Below are 22,952 nucleotides of genomic sequence, written 5' to 3'. Positions count from 1 at the left end.
ACCAGGCGAAAAAGTGGGATTCTGACCAGATATCATAACACTCTTTAGCTATTTGAAAACTAGTCGGGTAGAGGAAAGATTAGATTATTTTGCTTCAATTTAGAGGACAGTCTAGGTGCAGCAGATGGAAGTTGTAAAGAAGTAGATTTCAACTCCATTTATGTGAAAAAATGCTAAAAAAAAAATGTATCTCTGCAAAAGGGAAAAGAGGGTGTTTTGGAAGAGCACTGGAGGTATCAAATTAGATAATATGTAAAGAACTTTGCATGATCCCGGCAACACTGGTGGTAGTGATGAGGAAGACATGGTGCAGATTATGACAGTGATGGGTACTGATAATAGTGGTACAGGTGATGACAATAATAATGATAGTTGAATGATAATAAGTTAATGATAATATTCAAGGATGATTGAACTATGATCTGAGGTCCCTTCTAGTTCTAGGATTCTATTTTTGTGAATGTCAGAGTTTAAGGAGCAGGAAATGACTTTTGAAAAAAGAATGTCACAGCTGGAAAAATCTTAAAACATAGACAATTAGAGTTGGAAACGACTTAGAGATCATGAAATTTAAATTTAGAGACAGGAAGACACTTGATGGTTACAAAACATTTTCTCATAGGGACATGAAACAAAACGTTCAGCATACCCAACAAACTTTAAAATACTTTAGTATTTTAAAATACTATTTTAATACTACTATTTTAAAAATACAATTTTAACACTGCTATTTAAATAAATACTTTAGTCTTATTCTAGGGGTTAGTGAGGGGGATGAAAGAGGAGCAAGAAGGAAATGGAGGGAGAATGGCAAAGAGAGAGAATAGAAGGGAGGTTGGGCAGTGGTAGGCACAAGCCCTTTGCCTAGTGAAGTGTGATAAATTACTTGCACAATTTATGTCCAGGAACCTCCAGGCTTTTAAAAAATAATAAGTTGGAGGAGTTCTGCCCTGTTCTTTTCTCGAGACCTTTCCCTGAAGAAATCGGGAGAGCTGACCAAGACCTCTACCCCTCCCATCCCACTAGGAAGGGCTTGGCCAGTGGTGGGGGGCGAGGGAGGGGTAAGGATGAGAGCATTAATGGGGGAAGGTTGGGGAGAATAGAGGAAAGAGGGAGGGAGTCATGGGAGAAAAGACGCTTAAGGAGAGAAGGGGACCGGGTGATGGAGATTAAGGGGAAGATCTTGGAAAAGGGGCTGGGGGTGGCAGGGCAAGGGGACTGGGCCGGGGCGGGTGTTGGGGTGAGGGGGGAGTTGAGGCGGGGCTGCGGGAGGCTGGGAGGTTAGGGAGCTGCAGTGTGACCGGCGGGAGCCGAGGAGGGGCGGGAGAAGCAAGAGAAGGAGCAGGGGCCCTCGGGTCCCGGGGGATGAGGCTCGCTGGGCTCCCGTCCCGTATTCGGGCAGCACCGCCCCGAGCCCTGAGCCCCAAGCCCTAAGCTTCTCTGGCCCCAAGCCCCGAATGGCCGCAGCCCCGGAGCTCGCCTTGGACGTGATGAAGCAGATCTGTCTCTGCGCCACCGCCTCCTTCTCGGTAGGAGCGGGGCAGGGGCAGGGAAGGATGGGACAGAGGTGGCAGTGGTTGGGGGGCTGCTGGCTCACCCCTCCCCGCACCTGGGCTCTGGCCCCGCACGGGATCTTCTCAGCCCCTTAGAATAGTTCGGGTTGTTTTCTTTTGGTTGGTGGGGGTGGGAGTCGGAGTTTGAAAGAAGCTCCTCGGGATGGGAGAGAGAAGTTTATAGGGGTTAGCGTTGGAAGGGGGATTTGGGGGATAGCAAAAGATTCAGAGAGATAGAATGGGTGGATATGCACTAGCGTGAGCTGAGATTTAGAAAGACGGGCTTTGGGATTGTTAGAGAGTTTTAGGTTTCTGTGGAAGGTTAGGGATAGAGTTGGGGAGAGGTTGAAGAACATAATGTGGAGGGGAACAAATTTAGAGTTAAAGTTGGTGAAAATGGGCTGGGGGACTGAATTGGGGGAGGGGTTTTGAGAGATGGGTTTCAGGAGGATGTGTCCCAGTCCAGGACTGCCCTTCCCAAACCCCACCCCCGCTCACAGCTATGGCTGAGCCCAGCCGACCTTGGCACCTGCCCCCCCTGTGGCCGATGCCTGATCCCGAGGCCCACAGCGAGAGGCTGGCACCAGGCAAGTTGGCAGGCACCCTGTGGTGGGTAGACAGGGAAAGGGAGAGAGCTGAGCTAGCTGGGGGTTTCAGGTGCCCTGCCTGAGGCTGCCTTCTTCCATGCCTGCCCATAGGCAAGGGCAAAAATGAAGGGCAGAGGGGACTAAGTAGTGTTTGGAGATCCCAGCCTGACCTGGTCCCAAGGCTCAGGCTGAGACAGGAACCTAGCTGGGAGATAGCTGGGGAGGAAGGGGGCCAGCCAGCACCCGCTAACCCCATCTCCCGCTGCCCAGCAGAGCCAGGACTGGGGAAGGAGTGACGAGAAGCTGATGCAGGCTGTGGAGAGTAATGACGCCACTCGAGTCTCTGCCCTGATTGCCCGAAAAGGGCTGGTTCCTACCAAGTTGGATCCGGAGGGCAAGTCCTCGTAAGTGCCCCACCCAGCCCCGGGGGGACTGCCAATGAAGCAAGCCAGGAGGCAGGTCCCGAATCCTTGGGAAGGATGCTGCCTTAGGATGAGGGGGATGACAGCAGCTTCCCTGGGGCCTCAGTTCCTTCCCTCACTCATGAATGCATTCAAGGGCAGGCTTCTCCTCTTCATGCACCTTTCAATCCAGCTGAACTGGCTTCCTCTGTTCCTTTAAAAAAAAATGTTTAATATGTAAAGCTCTTTGTTACCTGGGCCCTTCCTCCCATGCCAGTCTACTTACTCCACACCCTCTGTGGCCCAGCCACACTGGCTGGCTCCACATTCCCTCAAGTGGACACTTCACCTCCATGTCTGTGTCCCCCTTGCCCGCCAGCCTCCCAGAATTCCTCTCTTCTACTGGGAGTTCAAATACTACATTCCAAGCATCCCCTCAGCCTCTAGGGCCCTCCTTTGTCAAACATCTTGGAGATCGCTACTTTTTATTTATTTGCCTTCATTCTACTTATATTTATATACTCGTATATATGTATATTTATAAATGTTTATTTTGTGTATATGTGTATATACACACACACACACACACACACACACACACACACACACACACATATATATATAGTATACATGTACGTGTAGATATATGTGTATTCTTGTCTCCCCTGTTAAAATGTAGGCACCTGGACATCGAAGGCTATTTCATTTATTATTTTTGTAGCCCCATCATCTGGCATAGTGCCCAGTTCATAGTAGGTGTTTAATAATAATAATAGCTAATATTTATGCAGTGCTTATTATATGCCAGGCATTATGCTAAGTACTTTGTAATTATGTCATTTGATCCTCACAACAATCCTGTGGGGTAGATACTATTATTATTGCCATTTTACAGATGAGGAAACCGAACTATAAAGAGGATAAGTGATTGTCCTTGGCCTTGAGTGTGCTTAACTCCCTGGGTTCAGAGATCAGAACTCTAATGACTTTTCCCATTTATTTATTTATTTTTTTTTGCAGCTGCCACCAGCTGCCTGTTCATTTCTTCAACCTCTTCTATACACTACAATCAATAATAATAATACCTAGCAATGTGATTTTACAAGTATTATCTCATTTTATCCTCTTAACAATTATAAGAGGTAGATGCTATTATTATCATTCCCATTTTACAGATGAGGAAACTAAGGCAGAGAACACTTAAGTGATTTGTTCAAGGTCACACAGTAAGAATCTGAGGCAGGATTTAAATCTTGATTCCAGATCCAGCACTCAATTAACTGGGACATCTAGCTGACTATAGACAAGATGTAAAGTTGTGCATTGGTAGTAGTGGAGAATTGTGTACTTATAAAATTATGTTTAAGGGAAAAGAAGATGATACAGACTAAGTAATACCTTACTATAGAATCTTATACAAGGAGTAACTGGCTGAACCTGTGTTTTAATTCAGCTGTGTTGACCCTGGATCTAGGGCTCTTTCCATTATATCTTATTATTTATCAAATTAATCTTTAACTAAAATTTTCAAGGCCTAGCTTATAATAATAAGCAATTTCAAAGCACTTTCCTTCAAACAACTCCATGAGGCAAATAATACAGTTTTTGTCCCATTTTTTTTTTTTGAAGAGAAAAACTAAAATTAGGGAGATTAAAAGACTTGGGTCACAACTACTGAGAATTAGGAAGTGAACACCAGTCTTATATGTATGCTTTCCCACCATTCAGCCTTGATACTCAGGATTTGTGATTCTCCTAGGCCCTGGAGATAAGCTGTTTTGCCCCATACCCACCCAGGAACAGAGCCTCTAAAACCAGAACTGTCCCTACACCAAGTTATGACTGACTTTTTTGGGCCTTAATCTGAATGAATTCATAGGATGAGAATCTTGAACTTGTTTTTAGTCAATCAGAAAGTCTTCTGTGCTATCACTAGATACTGTCTCTCTATTTGCCTACAGTGGAAGACAAGGAAAAATGTTCAAATGAGCCTGACAGTAGTGCCCTGTCACCCAGAATAAGGGCATAATTCATCTCAATACCAAGTTTATTCCCAAAGATACCTCCTTTTCAAGGCCCAAAATTTCCTGTTCCACACCCCAAGATCTCTATGATGGTCAAAGTGGCAGCCTAGCTTCTCTGGGTTGATGCACGCCTAGGAAAGGACTAGAAGCATCCCAGCTCCCAAGCAGTATCTGTTCATTTTCATTGGGGCCTTATAGAACAAGGCTTCTTAAACTTTTTGTGACTCTAAGCACATAAAATAGTCAACCATTTGCAGATAATGTCATATTTTCACAATTTCCAAATTCAGTTACGTAACCCCATGTGGGATCTCAGCTCACAGTTTAAGAAGTTTTGTTCTAGAAAATCTTCCCCTAAAATTTTTGGCTAAACCATTCCTTACTCTAAAGGTAGGGATTGGAAGTCCCCGGTTTTCTTTTCCTCTATCTTTAGCAATTCAACAAATATCTCAACAGCCTAATTTTTTTTTTTTAAAGTGATCTCAATGAGTGGCCAATACCATTTAATTCCTCTGGGATTTTACAAGGATGAAATGAGTTAATCTATGTATATGCCAACACTTAGTATTATTTATTATTCATTCCATTGCTGAAGAAACCAATTGGATCATAATGCAGACTTTCTAGGATGTAGCTAAAGGTGTTAGGGTAGAAATAGACTGAATAGAGAGTAAAATGGAAAGAGAATTCTAGAGCAAGAGGCTTTAGTAAGAACCAATTGGTCTATTAAACCGTGGTGATAGAGGAAAATTTTGGATAGCTGGGAGCAGTGGGCAGTCACTGGGTTGTCAAGAATCCATGAGAAGAAGGGGAGCTTTGAGCTTCAATCATTGGTTCTCCTACCACTAATGCTCAGTAGCTCCCCCTTCCCTATAGGATAAAATCTAGATTCTCTATCCTGGCATTCGAAAGCCCCTCCCGACCTGGCTTCAGATTCTCTCTTCAGAATCACTTCCTCCTTGTTCGACCTGCCCCAAGCTAGACTTTCCCTCCTGAGAACACTGCTCTTTCACTCTTCCTTTCTATTGCTTGCTCTATGCCCAGAATCCCTTGATGTCCATCTCTCCACCCTTAATGGCTTCCATTGAGCTGAGCTTAGACCTGAGAAGGAAAGATCAATGTGTACAGTCCCAGGTTAGACAGAATAGTTGACACTCTGTCCCTTTAACTCTTCTGCCCCAGGGAGAGGTAGCCTCAACACAGTGCTCCTCACCTCATCCTCACAGCACCCCAGAATTGGCAGCCATCTAGTCCAATCCATATCCAAAAGGAATTCCCACTATATTAAGATATAAAGGAATTCCCACCATAATTTATAGAATAATATAAAGGAATCCCCACAATAATTTATATCATAATAACATAATATTTGACCACTAAACGAGTAATCATCCAGCCTTTTCTTGAAGACTTCAAGCCCTGAGAGCCTCAGTGTCTGCTCTGAGGGAGGATACATCTAGGAGTGTCTCTACAGTTACAAGCCCAGTCCCCCTTCTCCTCCTAAGCAGAATGGAATGGTAGAGTGGGGTCCGGAGCTTAGGAACACAGGTCTTCCATACTTGATCCTGAGCCAATCTTCTCCAAACCTCAGTTTCCCCACCTGTCATAAGATCGTTGAATCAAAGGCTAGAATTAGAAGGGAATCTTAAAGAAGTCATTGGGTCCAAACCCCTCTTTTTATATATGAAGGAACAGAGGTCCAGAGGGTTAATCTCTCTGTTAACAGTCAGTGACTTGCATCAGGCCATACAGATAAATGATTTAGCCTCAAGTCCTAAGTCCCAAATCCAGGGCTTTTTGCCCTGGTTTTGGAGTGGAATCCTCTCAAGTGAAATCATCAGACTGAATGATGGTGTCACCGAGAGTTGTACAGTCCGGACTCTGGTTGATTTCCATTCAGCTCTACTCCTTTTTGTATGTCTAAGGACATCTCTGGGTCTCATTTTCCTCTTCTATAAAATTAACTCGAATCTGAGGACTTCTACATGTTCTTCCAGTGCTAAATCCTGTGACCACTAATCACTATAAGCTCCTTCTAAGTCTATGACTCTGTGAAATGGCATTTGTTCTTTGAGGATCAGCTCCCATACCATCTCCTCTAGAATATTTTCAGGGATCTTCACAGCCAAAAGTATTCTCTCCTTCCTCTTTTTCTGTGCTTTTTGTAACTCTCTTAGAGCACCTATATTCTAGACTGGGGCACGGTTTTCTTATGTACATTAGGTCCCCTAAAAATGATGGGTTCCCAGAGAGCAGAGACTGTGCTCAGTCAGTCAGTTAATAAGGATTAGCAAACATGCTATTAAGCATTTGTCATGTGCCAGGCAGTCCACTAAGTGCAGGGAGGGTATAAAGAAAGAGAAACACTGCAGGAGACAGATGTAAATAACTATGTAGATACAAAATATATACAATGGAAAGTAGTCAGAAGAAACATGTAACCTCAAGGTTCGGGGATTGGGCCTGGAAAGGCCTCCTGCAGAAGGTAAGAATGTCAGTCAGGTCTAAAGGAAACCCAGGCAGCCTGGAGGGAAAGTACTCCTGCCCAGGACAAAACCATTGAGTCGGGGCAACAAGAGCGTTTTGTTCAAGGCACTGAAAGTAGGTCACTGTAGTTGAAACATAGAATGCATAAAAGTGGGGAAAGCCTGGAAAGGAAGAAAGGGACCAGATGGTGAAGGGCTTTAAATACCAAGCAGAGGATTAGGACTCTGAATTTAGTGTTGATCACATTTTGGCTGTATTGAGTTGAAGGTGGTAGGGTTTGAGAAGCCAAATCAATACCAGGGATTTTTGGACAGGTAGGAGGGGAAGAGATATTTGGGAACTCACCCTTAAGGAAGTTTTGGGCCTCCTTAACAGGGAAGGGCAGTAGGGAATGGGAAATTGGGAAAGGAACATTTTTATTGTCATTGGTGGGTAGGGATGATGCTTTCAGAATACTCTGGCCACCTTGATGCAGATCATCCTTACTACCCATGGAGACAGACTATTGCAATAAACACCTGGTCATTGTCTTGCTTCTGCTGCTCTCCTTTCAGCCTTTTTATTGCCATCAGACTAGTCTTTCTTAACCCATATCTGATCATCTCACTCCTCTGCTCAAAAACTTTGAGTGATTCAACCTCTTAAGTAAGCGCTTGAATAAGCTCTTACCTTTTCAGCTTTGGATTCCATTCCTTGGCCAAAATACCTCAAACTCTCCCAATAACAAACTCAGAATGTTTCTGCTCCGTTTGTTCTTCCCCTGGCTGCGGTCAGTAAAATTTTTTCCTCTCAGACCTCACGTAGTGTTTCTTTCTGTCTCTCACTGATGCATTTATATAATACTGTGCATGATAACTGTTGGTGACATCTTCAGAGACTACAAACTCTCTGAGGCCAGAGAATATATGTTCTTTGAATGTTTTCAGCACCGGATTCTGCACCCAATAGGTACTCAATTAAGTGAGGATTTATTTAGGGTCTACTGTATGCAAAGCTCAATGCTAATTTCTGGGAATGCAAAGACAAATGGACACCTTTGGAGAGATTACATTCAGCCAATTTGGAGGTGGAGGGGAGAAAGCAATAATGAGGAGGGGTTTGAAGAAAGGCTTCCTGACAAAAGAGGAAGTGCGTACCAGATATGGTGAATCAAACTGTGCAAATCAGAAGGTAGAATGCTGATTTCCGCAAATAAGACAGTTTAGATAGAATATAGAGGACATGGGAAGGGGAATAATGGGAAAGTGAGCTGGAAAAGGAGATTAGAAGCAAGTTGTGATGTAAATGCCATCCTGAGGAGTCTGTATTTTATCCATGAGGAAAGCAGTGTGGTTTTATGGAAAGAAAGCTCCATTTGGAGTAAGTGGACCCAAGTTCAAACAGACCTGAGCCACTACCTCTTGAGTAAGTCATTTAAACTTTCTCCAGCTCGGTTTCTTCATGTGTAAATGAAGAGGTTGGGTTAGAGACCTCCACGATCTCTTTCCGCTCTACCTCTTTGATCCTGCAAAACGGGGAGTCAGCGAAACTTCTTGAGCAGAAGAGCATTAGACCTCTGTTTTAGGTTGTGTCCTGGCTGGATTGTTGCACTGTATTGTCTGTTGTGTTGTTGTATTATATCCAAGGTTCCACTTGGCTGCTATGCGAGGGGCATCTGCCTGCCTGGAGGTGATGTTGGCCCACGGTGCCAATGCCATGAGCACCGACGGTTCAGGTAAACACCCTTCCTTCATGATGGGACTCTAGGTGAGGACTAGGGAAGAGCAGTAGGAGCACCTGCCCTGTCACAGACTGGAGGGCAGAATGCTGAAATTTCTTCCTCTATAAAATGGGGACTTATGAGCCTGTTTATATTGATGCAACATGTTAGAGTGGAGAGGGTTTTTGGGAGACACAAAGAAATGGCTTCAGTGGTGTGACTGACACTCACCGGATGACTTTGGGTAAGCCCCTCCCCTCCCTAAACCTCTATTACTTGTCAAATGGAAGTCTATTATTTGGTCTAGATCTCTAAGGTTCCTCTCCAACTCAAAAGTTCTAGTTCCAGAAGCCAGATTGACCCAGGCCTCAGCTAATCCAGCATGGGCAGTGAGACCGACCTTTTTGTCACCAGATTAATTTTGGCTGACCTCTCCTAGTTTAGAAAATGTTCTTACCCAGGTGCCTCTTGATAGGTGGCCCAATGGATTTTCTGTCTTTCAGGTTACAACGCCCTCCATCTGGCAGCAAAGTATGGACACCCTCAGTGTTTGAAACAACTGCTGCAGGTTCACCTCTCTTTGGACCTCCGTTTTTCATCAGTATTAGATAATCTCTAAGGTCCCTCTCAGCTCTCTGTGTTCTAAGGTGCATCCTACTCTAACACTCTCTAGTCAGATCAGGGATCCTACACGTAGACTACTGTCCCCCAAGGGAGCAAGGGCCTAACAGGGAGGTAGGGGCACTAAGAGAAGAGGTGGGAGGGAACAGCCGTGGACCTCAAGATCCCTCCTGGTCTGGCTTCCCACACTTTTCACCTCCTTCACCTTAGGCATCCTGTGTGGTGGACACTGCGGACAGCAGCGGCTGGACTGCGCTCCATCACGCAGGTAAGTACTGAATCTGAATCCTGACTTCCCTTGCCTCCTCTCAGGTGTAGGTACCAGCCTGATAGGGTGTCTTGAACTCCACTGCATTCCTCCTGATGGAAGTTCTATAGCTAGCATTGCCTCTTGGCCTAGAACCTCCTATACAGCAAGTGTCATGGTTTAGTTTCACACCATAATATAGTGAAAAAACAGCCACATCAAGAGATGTGAATTCAAATTCTATCTCTGCCTGTGAACATGGGGAAGTACCTCTTAGAGTCTTTTTCTTAGATAATAAAATAAAAAACTTGCAATATTATGTGGGGAAAGTACTCCGTAAATTATAAAGTACTATAAAATGTATTTTATTAATAAATTTATATTAACAAATTAAAAGTCATTTTATCAATTTATTACTGTCTTAGTGACAATGGGTCACTGAGAATGAAAAAAAATGAAAAATGAGGGCCAGGATAATTAGTTCAGTCTTCTGGAGAAACATTCTGGGTTCTACTACTGGTTTAGGCAAGTTGTTATCCCTCTCAGTTTCTCCACTGGCACTTTAGCATTTTTAAAGATCCATGATCAGTGTGGGCACAAATTCTACCACATGCAGATTACAGCCATCTGTCTCCTTGGTAAGTAGCTTAATGCAATGCTGTGACTAAAAAAATTTTTTTAATGATCCCATTGTCCATGTTCTAGTAGATTGGCCTCTGTAGGCTTAGCTGGGAAGGGGCTTGGACAAGAGACGCACATGACCTGTACTTGAAGTCTTTCCCAAAAGGCAGCAGCTGCATACTAATAATCAGTTAATGGCCACTGTATTATGATGACCCATCAAAAACTGTAGTCCTTTTCTATAACCTTTGAGTAGGCAACCCGAGCCAGTGGAAAGAACAATGAGCTTGGAGTCAGAGGATGTGAACTTGAGTCTCAGTCCTGCTACTTGTTGCTTAAGTGACCCCAGGCAAATGACCGCTTCTCTAGCTCTCAGTTTCCTCATCTGTCAATGGGGGGGTGAGGATGGCTGGAGTCAGTGACCCTCTGAGAGCTCAGATTCCACTCCACAGCACAAGGATGTAGCAGCAGAGGCATTCTCAACAAGGTTAATACCTACATTCTCTTCCTCATAAGGGTTGAGAAAACAGATATGAAATTGCTTTTGAAAAATCTTAATATAAGGGATGAGTAAATACAGAGGCTGATGGTAGTAAGCACAAGACTTTAGAGAGTGGAGTCTATTGAGGCTGTCACCTTGGATACAGCCAATGCTTGAGATATAAATGTAGAAGCTGTAACTTCTGTAAATATGTAGTGAAAGGTAATATTTATACAATACTCTAAGGTATGCAAATTGTTTTATATATATGTAATTTCACCCAAGCCTCAATAACTCTAGGGAGTAGGTGCTATTATCATCTCCATTTTACAAATGAGAAAACTAAGGCTGAGATGGGCTATGTGACTTATCCATGGTAATGCAGCTAACAAGTATCTAAATCAGAATTTAAACTCAGGTCTCCCTAACTTTATACACTAGACTACTAGCCCTTTCTGGGTAATATCTTTTCTTTACATTGAGAAAGTCTCTTCATTTTTTACATCTCAATATTTCAAGCCTCAATCAGAACCAGGGCATTCTTTCTAAAGCTGAGGGATATTTCAGAGGTCATCAAGTACAACTCCCTCCTTTTGCAAATGGAGAAACTGAGGCCTATAGAAAGAAAAAAAAACTCACACTAAGTATCAAAGGGGGATCAGAATCGAGGTTCCAAAGCCTGTTTTCAATTGATTTCTCTCCTCCCTCTCTGATGGCTCCCTCCCTATCCTTTTCTGTTTCCCCCTGCAGCGGCTGGTGGCTGCCTGGCCTGCTCTGAATTGCTTTGCTCCTTCAAAGCCCATCTGAACCCCCGGGACCGGGTGAGCCTTCTTCGTCGCCCCTAAGCATGCCTTATACCAGCTTGAGTTGGGCAGCATCCCTCTCTTACTGGTCTTAGGGGAGCCCATGTTCTTAGGGCTTCATTTTGGGTTGGGGCACCCCCCCCTCCAAATGATGTAGGAAAGGCCGAGGGCCACCTGGAGTTCCCTTTACCCTCAAGGCATCTCGTTTCATGCTTTCTCTTGCTCTCCTCACACCCCTTCCCAGTCAGGCGCAACCCCCCTCATCCTGGCAGCTCAGATGTGCCACCCAGAGCTGTGCCGGCTCCTCCTGCAGCGCGGGGCTTCTGTGAATGACCGGGACCAACAGGGTAGGTGAGTATGCTTCATGGAAACCGAAGTTCCTGGGCCTCAGCTGAACCAACAAACTTTTGGAACTGGTCCAGTTCCTCCTCCCAAAGGTTTCCTCTTCCTTAACTTTTTTCACTGACAACCGAATACAAACATGTCTTCACACCTTCTTGTCCTGGAATAAGAGCTCGGGGACACCAGATCCCTATGCTTTTTCCCTTTTTCTGTGGCCACTCACACCTTAGGGTACAGTTCTAGCATCTGATTACACTCTGCCATTTCCTTTCTGTGCTGGTCTGCTGGGCCATTTTCTGTCATTTCCTCACAAGGATGTAGAAAGTACAAAAATATTAAAACTAAGGTTACGTTTGGAAGAGCCCTGTGCTTGGAGAGGAGAGCCTTAGGATCCGCAAGATAAGGCACAACCCACTCCACATTCAATCAAAAGATCATTTATCAAACTAGGGATCAAATCAGTCTGTGCCCTTAGGGACTTTCCCTTCTGTACAGACAATCCCACACAAGCAGAGAAGTGTCTACATGAGTGAGCTATGGAGGCACAGGGGAGCACTCACATCCAAGAGGATCAGGAAGGGTTTCCCAAAGATTTTAGTGCCCAGGATGAGCTTTAATAAGTGTTTACTGAATTATATTACTAGATTCTAAGAGGAGGTGGGAATGCCTTGCAGGCCTGGAGAACAGACTGTGACAAGAGAATAAATTGCCCAGTGGAGGAGGAGATATGAGCTGACACAGACAGAATGCTCTTTGTAAACATTCAAGCACTATAGAAACAGGATTATTACCTGTCCAATTAAAGTAAGCTTCTCTCATGATCCTCTCCAAGCCAGAAGCTGGCCCCTTTGGAATCCAAAGAGAAGTAGCATCTTCCTCCATAGAACATCATTCCACATGAATCTGGGAGTCCACTTACCTTCTCCCTTCCTATCCAGCACAATTTGAAAGATATACATCAGTTGAAAATGGCTGACTCTAGCTTCCTTCCATTACCATAGGTTATCATGCATTAGTTGTCACCTTGGGCATCACCCACCCAGTTGACATCAATCAGGATAGTTCAGAAGCAGCTTTCTGTTGGGGTCTGGTTTTCAGGATAGACAAACAATGGGACACCTGGGCTCTCTGACTACAAACAAATTGCTTCTCTTTTAGGGTTCAAAGAGGAATACTTCACAATTTGGTTCTCTCTGTGCCAGGGGTAGGGAGTGAGAAGTCCAAAATGGGCACCACAGAATTGAAGTAAGGAAGAAAACCCAGGGAGGGGGATCTTGGCACCCAGCTCCCATTTCATACCACTTTGTCACAGGACAGCTCTGATGTTGGCATGTGAGGCAGCCAGCCCAGAGACAGTGGAAGTGCTGCTCCAAGGAGGTGCTCGGCCTGGGCTCACGGATGCCTTGGGCCAGGATGCTGCACATTATGGAGCCGTATCAGGGGATGCCCTGATCCTGCACCTCCTACAGGAAGCCATACAAAACCAGGTTCTGACCAGTGGTATGTGCAGATGGAGGTGATGTGCAAGGTGGGCAGAGCCCCACCTTCCTTGGGATTTCCTCCTTGCATTTCCCAACCCTACTCCACCTTCAGGTGGTTTTGCATCTCTTACCACATCCCCCCCACCCTTTTTAGACGGCTTCTTTCCTCCCCTGATCTAACCAATATTAAGGCACTTCTCCACTTGGGCATTTCATGATCTGCATATTCCCAACTCACAGTAATGCTTTCACAAGTTCTTCCTATCTATCCCTAAGTTAACTGTGTCTGGGGTATGAATTATCCTGGACCCATCCCTGGTAATTCTTGGCCCACCTAGCCTCAACCCTGTTCCTATCAAACCAAACCCCCCTGGATTTGGTGACAAGTCCCCCAGTATCTTCTCTGTAGCTGGTGATGGAAGGCAGAGAACCAGGGTCTCTAATCTGGGACATTAACTACTGCTCTTATCTCTACCTGCTACAGAAGAGGAGTCAGCAGAAGTGTCTTCGCAGGTATCAATCGCCAAGTCTTTACTGAGTCACATCCAGCGTTGTGTGCTAGGCTGAAGGGGTTAGATAGAGTCTGAGGATTAGCCCTGCCTTTAGGAACTTCTCAGTCTTGGGGAGACAGAGAAACAAATCTGGCCCCATACTTTGGTAGCTCCCAATCTGGTTGAAGATAGAATTCAGGGGCAAACAGCAACATATGCAGCTTCAGAATTGCAGGGTTTAATTAGACTTTTCAGATCTGGGTCATGGGATCAGAGATCGATATGGACTAGAGAAATCAAGGAAGCATCTTAGGGAACATGAGACCTATATCATGTTTGGAAATTAAATATTTGATGGAAAAACTCTTTTCTTCCTGTATTTAGCCCTTTGTACTTTTGATTGGTAGAGACAGTAGACTAACAGCCGAGGTATTGCAAAGCTCAATCTAGTTCCTCTCCAATGAAATTCTGACATTGCACTAAATTACTGAGTCCTAGAAAAAAAAAAAAGTTACTTTCAAGCAAATTAATGGCAGAATCAGGATTTTAGCTCAGACAAACGGGAAGGGGCGTGGTAGAGCTGGAAGGACAATTCCTTTACACTCATCATGTGTTTCCCTGCATAGACATCTCAGTCCAGTCGGGAAAGAGCAGCAGCCCCCAAGAAGAGGAAAGCTCCTCTCCCTCCTGCTAGCATTCCTGTCCCGGTAGGGAGATGCCTTGGGGATGGGGGTGGGTGGAGGGAGAGGGCTCACATGGAAGGTCCAGGCTTGGGAGGGGCACCCCACCTTGTGCATTTCTCTCTCCCAATCTGAAAGTGTGAGAGGCAAATCTGATGGTCCAAGGCCTAAAACCAACAACTGCCCTAGGATGACAGGGAGGCTTATGAGGAGATTGTACGGCTAAGACAGGAGCGGGGTCAGCTTCTCCAGAAGATCCGGGGTCTGGAACAGCGGAAAGAGAAGAGGAGGCAGGAGGCGAGAGCTGGGGGAAGGGGCCCTCCAGATTATGCTCATGTGTGTTGGGGGAGCGGGGAGGGAACGGCCTAATTTGGAGGGAGGTAAAGAGATATGGAACATGGGGGAAGGAGACAGAGCCTTGCAGAAGAAGCCATTACCTTGGAGAGGGGAGGGAAGGCTGATAAGGGGTTCTGAGGCCCCACAGGCTCTGACCAGTCCACTTCTTCTCTTCCCCTCCCATAGCACCAGGAAGCCGAAGACAGCTCTCTACAAAGCCTGGAGAGACAGGTTGGCCTGGGGGTGGGGGGAGAGGCACAGGATGCTGATGTCAGGCCAGGCTTGTGGGGCCCACTGATGGCATTTCCTTTCAAGCAGCCTTTGCACCCTGCTATCTGTGGTTGGCGAAAGCCACCTCCAGAGAGGCAGGTCATGCAAACTGCTCCCCACACCCTAGGTGCAAGAGTTACAGCAACTGTTGGCTGAGAAACAGGAAGAGAAGGAAAGTCTGGGCCGTGAGGTGGAGAGTCTGCAGAGTCGCCTGTCCCTTCTGGAGGTGGGGAGCAGGGAAAGGAGGCACCCAGACACACTCGGATACAAAAGGAGACACAGACATACACACTGACCACATATATGCCTGCAAATAACTCAGAGAGTAGACCCTTACAAGGGGTTAAAAATGACATGGGGCCCCCAAAAGTTAGAAATCCCTTTCTGCCCTGACTGAACAGACTAAGGAACCCACAGGTTTTCACCCTGGCTGGGCAGGGTGAAAAAATGGGGAGTTCCAGTGATGACCACTTGCAGATTAAGAGGGGGCCCCTGACTCAGGCTCTGCTTCCTCTCAGAATGACAAAGAGAACACCAGCTATGATGTGGCCACGTTGCAGGACGAAGAGGGAGACTTGCTGGACTACCCAGGTTTGGAGCCAGCCTGGGGGGAAGGGGTGGGGACTCCTTTAGCTTTGTCATGCTATTTCATTCCCTGTGAGCTAGGGTTTTATCCCCTTCATCTCCCAATCCTGCCCCTTTTGAACTAGACCTGTGAACTGTGCTGCAGTTCAAAGCTGAATGAGACCTTAGAACACATACTATCAAAGCTGGGAGGCCACAGGAAACTCCAACTTTATTATATAGGTGAGTTAGCAGATCTAGAAGGAGGGGCAAGACTAGAACCTAGGCCTCCTGACCCCCACCCTAGCTAAGACTGTCTCCCATCTCCTATAAGGCTTGCCGCCATCTTAATCAAGGAGCCTCCCCTCCATTCCATACAAGGGAACCCTTGCATTCTAACTAAGGCCCTGCTTCAAAGGATAGACTAAGGGTTCCAAGTCAGGCTCTGAATATAGAACCTGGAGATCTGCCAGCCTCTTCTTTTCCTTGAGCAGAACAAGATAAGGAACCTCCAGCCCAAATCTGGATGGTGGAACAGCTGGCTCTTCCTGCCACACTCCCTATTTTTCTGGGCTGCTCCATTATCTTCCCCATCATCCACAATTGAATACTAGTCAGACTTCTCTTCCTGCAGCTTTGATATATTTCTAAGGGCACTAAATTTGGAGTCTGAGAAGCTAAGTTAAGCTCACTGCTCAGCTACATGCTTTCTGTATGACCTTGGGCTAGTCTGGACTTCAAATCTTCTAAAGCAGAGTTAACTATTTTTTGCATCATGAGCCCCTCTGGCAGTCTGGGGAAGTCTATAGATTCCTCGGGATTTTTTTCAATCCATTAGACAAATACTAAATTTTAGCTAGAGGTTAAAGTAAAAATAAAATTGTAATTTTTTTCCCATCCAAATTCAAAAACCTCCTGAAACCTTTCCATGGACCTTAGATTAAGAATCTTGTAAATCACATCTCTTTATTTTTCCTCACATTAGTTTACCACTCCCATACACATTATTCCTTCCACCTTTCTTACCTGGATTATTGCAATGGCCTTCTAAAAGGTCCCCTTGGCTGCAACTTTTTATTTTTCTAACCTATCTTTGATGTACTGCCAGTCACTCAAGCATAGGTCTGACCACACAATCTTTTGCTGAAGTTCCACCTATATTTCCTCTAGCATACAGTTCAGGTGACTCAGCTCAGTATCAAAGATGCTCCAAATCGGGCTCCAATACTTTCTTTCTAGTCTCCTACACACCCATGTGCACACACAGAGTCAACCAAACTGGACCACTTACAATTCCCTGATCTTGATCTGACATCTCTCTTCCTACATATGCAAGTCATCCGGAAGCCAACAATTCACTTCCTCTTTTCTATCTTTTGAAATATTCCTTCAAGATTGAGTTCAAGTCTTTTTCTCCAGGAGGCCCTGATTTCCATCATCCCCCATCAATTTCTTGCTCCTTTCACATTTTCCAAAAGTATTTTGTCCTGATCTCTCCTTGGCTTTCATTCCACCTTGTGTTAGTTGGGCTGATTTTTCTTCCTACTAGGTGGTAAACCCCTTCTAGGTAAGGATGATTTTCATCTCAAGATCCCTCAAATTCTTCGTGGGCTCCTAGGAAATGCGATTTTAAAAAACATGCTTCTGCAGGGGTCGATGGGTTGCTGTCCAAGGGGCTGAGCCCTGCTGCCCAGGAATTGCTAGCCTCTCTACAGGACCAAGTAGCATCACTTACTAAACAAAACCAGGAATTAATGGAAAAGGTCCAGGTACAACCCTTCTTTATCCTATTCTATGTTTCAGCGCCTGTATTCCTTATCCTTAATCCCACCCTATCCCCACTCTTTCCAGCTCCCTCCCCTAGTGAGAGATAAAGCCAAGATGGGACTCACTACCACATTCACCAAATGTGCAATAGAACAGTGGGAAGAAGATAATTTAGTCTAAACTTCACACTTCACCTCTAAAGTGCCATCAATAATAGCTCACTTCTGTAGTAGGTTAAGATTCAATTTTATGATTTTTCTACACAACCCTTTGAGGAGTATTTTCTGCCTAGTTTACAAATGAGGAAAAAGAAGCCCAGTGAATAAATGGGGGGACCAAGATCTGAAGCCAGACTTCCAATTCTAAGACCAGGGCTCTCTCTAAGATTTTCAGGCGTCTGGGTCCTGTGTGGAGGTGAAGGTCCATAGCAGGGGAAGCCTTTCCCTTCCCTGACCCCTTTCACATCCCACCTCTTTCCTGAGTCCCTTCCCTAAGGAGCAAATGTCAGACTATTTCCTCTAAACTCATTTTTTAAATTAGATCCTGGAGAACTTTGAGAAAGACCAGATGGACTTGGAGACCTCCGCAGACTTTGTTCCAGTCCTCCTCTATGACACTCTGAAGGCAGAGCTTGAGCAGGTTCGAAGGCAGCACGAAGAAGCTCTCCAGGCTTTGCAGCAGAGGGGAGCTGAAGACTCGGCCCAGGGAGCCCTGGAAAAGGAGAAAGTCAAGAAGGATGGGACCCAAGGGAAGGGGAAGGAGAAGGAGGCGGACAGGAATGAAGTGGAAGCCCAAAAAGACAGGGGAAAGGAGGGAGTAAAGGAGGGAAAAAAGGATGAGATTGAAGTGAAGGAGACGGAAACAAATGAGAATGCAGTAAATGGAAAAGAGGAGGAAAAGGAAGTGAAGATGAATGTGACAGAGAATAACAACGTGGAGAAGGAAGCATCAGCTGCGGCCACAGTATCAGGTGAGGACCACGATGGGGTGGCGGCCACAGACCACGATGGGGTGGAGGCCATGGACCACGATGGGGTGGCAGCCACAGACCACGATGGCGTGGCAGCCACGGACACCGACCCGGAAGAGCCCAAGATTCCAGGGCCTTCTGCCCATGAGAAGACCAAGGCCAGCCCAGCTGAGGCCTCGGAGCAGCTGCAGGAGGAGCTGGAATCGCGAATCCGGGCTCTGGAGGAGACCCTTCGGCAACGGGAGCGGGAGGCGGCTGCGGAGCTCGAGGCTGCCAGGGGCAAGTGCAAGGCCGCAGAGGCCGAGGCCGGTCGACTGCGAGAGCGGGTGCGGGAGGCGGAGGGTTCGGCCAGCGACGGGGGCAGCAGCGGCGGGGGAGGGAGCAGCGGAGGCAGCGATTCAGCGCAGCTGAGGGCTGCTTTGGAGCAGGCCCGTGAAGACCTCAGGGACCGTGACGAGAGGCTCCGGAAGCTAGAAGCCCGGGCTGAGCAGGCCTCAGCCCTGGAGGCAGAGAGGGACCAGCTGCGGGCCGAGATGGAGACGGCTCGAGGGGAGCAGCAGCGGCTGGAAACCGAGGCCCGAGAGCTGCGGGAGGCGCTGGAGCGCGGGGCCCGCGAGCAGCGGGAGGCGGAGGTGCAGCTGGAGAGCCTGCGGGAGCAGCTGGCCTCCACGTGCGTGCCCCGACGCCAGCACCTGGAGACCGTGGAGGAGCTGGGCCGGGCGCGGGAGGCGGCCGAGAGTCGGGCACACGAGCTGGAGAGCGTGTGCGAGGAGGCCCGGAGGGGCCTGGCCGAGCTGCGCGAGGCTTCCGAGGTGGCGGCCCGGGAACTCCGCGCCCGGGCGCAGGAGCTGGAGCAGGAACTCGTGGTCAAGGGCAAGGAGGCGGCGCGGCTGCAGGCCGAGCTGGAGCGTGAGCGGGCGGGCAGCGTGGCGCGGTCCGAGCACGAGCGCGTGGCGGGCGCCCTGCGCGCCGAGGCCGAGCAGCTGGCGGCGCGCCTGGACGAGCTGGGGCGGCGGCACGAGAAGACGAGCGCCGAGGTGTTCCAGGTGCAGCGCGAGGCGCTCTTCATGAAGAGCGAGCGGCACGCGGCCGAAGCGCAGCTGGCCACCGCCGAGCAGCAGCTGCGCGGCCTCCGTGCCGAGGTAGAGCGCGCGCGCCAGGCCCAGGGCCGAGCGCAGGAGGCCATGGACAAGGCCAAGGAGAAGGACAGGAAGGTGTGGGGGTGGGGTCGGCAGAGGGGCGGGAGGAGGGCAGGGGGGAGGACAGATGGAATTGGGGAGGAGATGGAGTGGAGCACGTCCTTGTGGACTGATCGCTGGCTTGGGGATGTGGTTTCAGAAAGGCATAAAAGATTCTTAGGAAAGAGTTTAAGGACGGGTGAGATTGAAGAGTTGGGCCACGATGTCCTGTGGGGTGTGAAATAGAAACAGGATGGTGGGCAGGAAGGTGGGGGAAGAAATGGAGGGGGAGATGAAAGGAGAGAGCAGGTGGATAGAACAGTGGAAAGAAACGATGTGTGGACAGTGGGCGCATGGGAAATGATGGGATGGGGACGAACTGGGCAGAAAGGAAGTGGGGGGCAAAATGGGGATTGGGTGGTGTTCAGGGGATGAGGGATGGGATGAGGATTTGGGAGTGGGGGGTGGAATGGAGATAGGATGGTGGTCCCCGCCAGACACTGTAAGATGAGTTAAGAGTGGCCAAAGGTAGAGAATGCCCTTAGGGGCTGGATTTGTCACTTTCTGGGTTGAGGTAACTTTGTGCAGGTCATTTTATTAAGGTGTAGAAACTGGAAAACCCCTGCATTTCTCTTGAGGACCCCCCAAAGACCACCCCCAGAAAATTATCTATCTCTCTGAGCCAAAGGTCCTCTGAAGATTATAACCTTTGACCAACAGCCAGGAATCCCAGGCTTCATCATAATTTTGTGGCTGGGTATTTGGGAGGGCATGAAATTTAGGCATTAAATGATGAGACTGGGGTCTTTTGTAGGAAAACCAAAGGGCAAAATTAAAAATTACTGCCCCCACAACTGACCCTTGGAGTGTAGAATATTGTACTACATTTTAGCCAATGGAGCTTTTTAAAGCGATTTTGAAGACATTTTCTTGATAGGGCCTCCAGTTTAGAGGAAACAGGCTCAGAGAGAGGAAATGGCTTGCTCTAGATCATGCAGTGAGTCAGTGACAGAAGTAGGACTAGAAGTCATAAAAGTCTGATCCTCCTTCTTGGGCCGTTTTTGCAATGCCATCTTTCCTACCTAGCCATGCCCTGGGTGGGATGGGGGAAGAAGGTGGGTGGAGAAGGGGGGGAAGGATTTAGGCTTGGAAAAGATGGGGCTTTGCAGTTATCAGTTCCCCATCCCCTCCACAGATCACAGAGCTGTCCAAAGAAGTCTTTAACCTCAAAGAGGCCCTCAAGGGTCAGCCTGTTGCTCCTTCTCCAGAGGTGGCCACCCTCCAGGGACAGGTGAAGACATTGCAACAGCAGCTGGAGGTGAATAGAGATACTGGGTTTGGGGATGCCTGGCTTGGGCTCTGCATGGAGAGGAGAAGAGAGGGAAGTCCAGGGTGACTCCCCTTTTTCTTATTCCTTCTTGTGTCTCCCATACAGGACACACACAAATGTCATAACACAGTGGTGGCCTTGTATCGGAGCCATTTGCTTTATGCCATCCAGGTCAGTTTCCTCTCCCCAACTTGGGATACAGGAGATGGGGCAGGGTCCCTGGGCCTGAGCTGGTAGCAAGCAGAAGTGGGTTAATGCCTAAATTGTGGAGTTGTGGGACCAGGAAGGTGGAGGACTCTGAGGGGAGAAACTTGCCAGCCAGGACTGGCTTCATGGTCTGACCCGGGGAGAGACCATTTGGATTGCTGGGGTATCGGGGTCGTAAGAGAAGCCTCAGAGGATCCCAAAAGCCAGGTGGAGCCTGTCAATCCAGTAATCAGAAGATACTGCTAAGGTGAGTTAATTCCCAGAATAAGCCCATCCCCTGAGCCATTATTTTTCAAAATGCCCTGGATTATAAAGGGGAAGTGGGGCTGTTCCTTTCATCTGGAGGTTGGTGCTGTTTCATTTGTTCCCTCTCACTAAAGCGTGTGAGGATGAAGAGTTGACCCTCTCCCTATCCCAGTAGTAACATCTTCTCCACCCCAGGGTCAGATGGATGAAGATGTCCAGCGAATCCTAAATCAGATCTTACAGATGCAGCGGCTCCAGGCACAGGGCCGATGAGAAGACTGGGGCCCGAGTCTCACCCTCCTTATTCTGGCACTGCCCAGGGCACACCTTCTGGACCCTGGCATCACTGCAGGGACACTCTTCAAACACAGCATACCTTTTGGACCCTGACACTGCCCAAGGCACACCCAGTAGAACCTGGCACCATCCCCAGGACAATCTCCAAACCAGCAGTCTCTGGACTTGGGGGCCCCTTGCCTTTATGGCTCATCTCGCAAATGCCCCATTTCCCCAAGCTACCTGAACACACACACACACAAGGAGATGGCAGCTTCCAGAGCCCCTAAATCCTGTGACAGGCCTCCAGCCCACAGCCTCCCCATCCTCAGGCACACCAATAAACGTATTTATACTCACAAAGTGCAGTGTGATATGACTGGTTTCTGTCAAGAGATAGGGAAAGGAGGGCTCCTCCTGAGCTCCATGACCTCAGTCACAACCTGTTTCTGCTCTTCTGTTTCCTTGTCTGTAAAATGAGAAGTCTGAAGAGCTAGTATTACAAGCAGTAAAGAAACATGATGGGCAAAAAAATGAGTAACAAACAAGGTTGACAGCCATTGCTAGTCTTATAAAGTTTATTAATACCTGCTGATAGTCCAATATGATCTCATCCATGTGGGTATTCTCTCTCAGAAGGCCAATTTCCATTCATTTTTGCTTTTTCATCCTCTACCACCTTTGCCTTTGCCCTCCCATGAATCCTTCACTTATAAGTGAAGCAAGAAAAATAAAAAAAGTATTGACAATGAAGAGATTTTCAAAGGCTACGAGCAGGATAGATAGTGTTGAACTTGAAGTCACAGGAAAGCCTGAGTTCAAATTCTACCTTTAGAAACTTACTAGCTATGTGGCCTATTTAACTTTTCTCTGCCTTCTCTTCTTCATCTATAAAATGAGGATAATAATAGCATCTACTTTACAGGATTATTATGAAAATCAAATGAGATAAAATGAAAAGAGCTTGGCAAATCTTAAGGTTTTATGTAAATATTGTTATTGATGTTGTTATAACATTAGCTCTGGAAAGCCCTCTTGAATTAAAAAGGTTTAAAGGTTCAGTGATAGACTGAAGATCAGGTTAGATAAGTTAAGAGAGTCTCGTTACCATGATGGCTACCAGATAGTGAGTTTTGGGATCATAGCAGTTCTCAAAGTAATTCATGATGATGATATGATGGATCATTTTACAGAATATGATGTGCTTGGAAGGAGTTTGTCCTTCAGGTTGTAGATCTGGAAGAGAAAGTTCATGTGGACAGTGAATTAGGCTTGAAATTAAATAGGAAA

General features: G+C 47.0%; 1 protein-coding gene across 6 annotated transcripts; it reads left to right on the top strand.

Moving 5' to 3' along the window:
- The first annotated feature begins 765 nt into the window (after positions 1-765).
- ANKRD24 (ankyrin repeat domain 24) lies at positions 766-22,025 on the top strand. 6 transcript variants are annotated; one of them, XR_007949564.1, is made up of 21 exons: positions 766-1,529; positions 2,414-2,544; positions 8,678-8,766; positions 9,255-9,319; positions 9,583-9,640; positions 11,472-11,542; positions 11,769-11,875; positions 13,179-13,366; positions 13,832-13,860; positions 14,465-14,545; positions 14,708-14,815; positions 15,041-15,085; positions 15,252-15,350; positions 15,643-15,715; positions 17,238-17,255; positions 17,339-17,457; positions 17,996-19,639; positions 20,799-20,921; positions 21,039-21,104; positions 21,256-21,387; positions 21,582-22,025. XR_007949564.1 is itself a non-coding variant. In XM_051971928.1 (21 exons), the coding sequence occupies exons 1-20, from the start codon at positions 1,458-1,460 to the stop codon at positions 21,384-21,386; spliced, it is 3,249 nt and encodes a 1,082-aa protein (XP_051827888.1). In that variant the 5' UTR covers positions 766-1,457; the 3' UTR covers position 21,387; positions 21,582-22,025. The 6 variants fall into 6 exon arrangements, 5 of the variants coding, with proteins under 5 accessions (XP_051827888.1, XP_051827884.1, XP_051827885.1 ...); XM_051971928.1 differs by having other exon boundaries at positions 17,996-19,567; positions 21,252-21,387; XM_051971924.1 differs by having other exon boundaries at positions 21,252-21,387.
- The last annotated feature ends 927 nt before the right edge of the window (positions 22,026-22,952 follow it).

Source organism: Antechinus flavipes, chromosome 1, assembly GCF_016432865.1.
Source record: "Antechinus flavipes isolate AdamAnt ecotype Samford, QLD, Australia chromosome 1, AdamAnt_v2, whole genome shotgun sequence".
NCBI classification, from domain to species: Eukaryota; Metazoa; Chordata; class Mammalia; order Dasyuromorphia; family Dasyuridae; genus Antechinus; species Antechinus flavipes.
Note: the sequence above shows the minus strand (reverse complement) of the source record. Positions and strands in the feature narration are given on the sequence as shown.

What these genes read in the sequence shown, in the direction of transcription:
- ANKRD24 (XM_051971924.1), top strand. Translation starts at nt 1,458, where the DNA reads ATGGCCGCAGCCCCGGAGCTCGCCTTGGACGTGATGAAGCAGATCTGT. An exon ending in GCGCCACCGCCTCCTTCTCG is followed by an intron (nt 1,530 to 2,413) that starts GTAGGAGCGGGG and finishes GCTGCCCAGCAG; the next exon opens with AGCCAGGACTGGGGAAGGAG. An exon ending in CCAAGGAGAAGGACAGGAAG is followed by an intron (nt 19,640 to 20,798) that starts GTGTGGGGGTGG and finishes TCCCCTCCACAG; the next exon opens with ATCACAGAGCTGTCCAAAGA.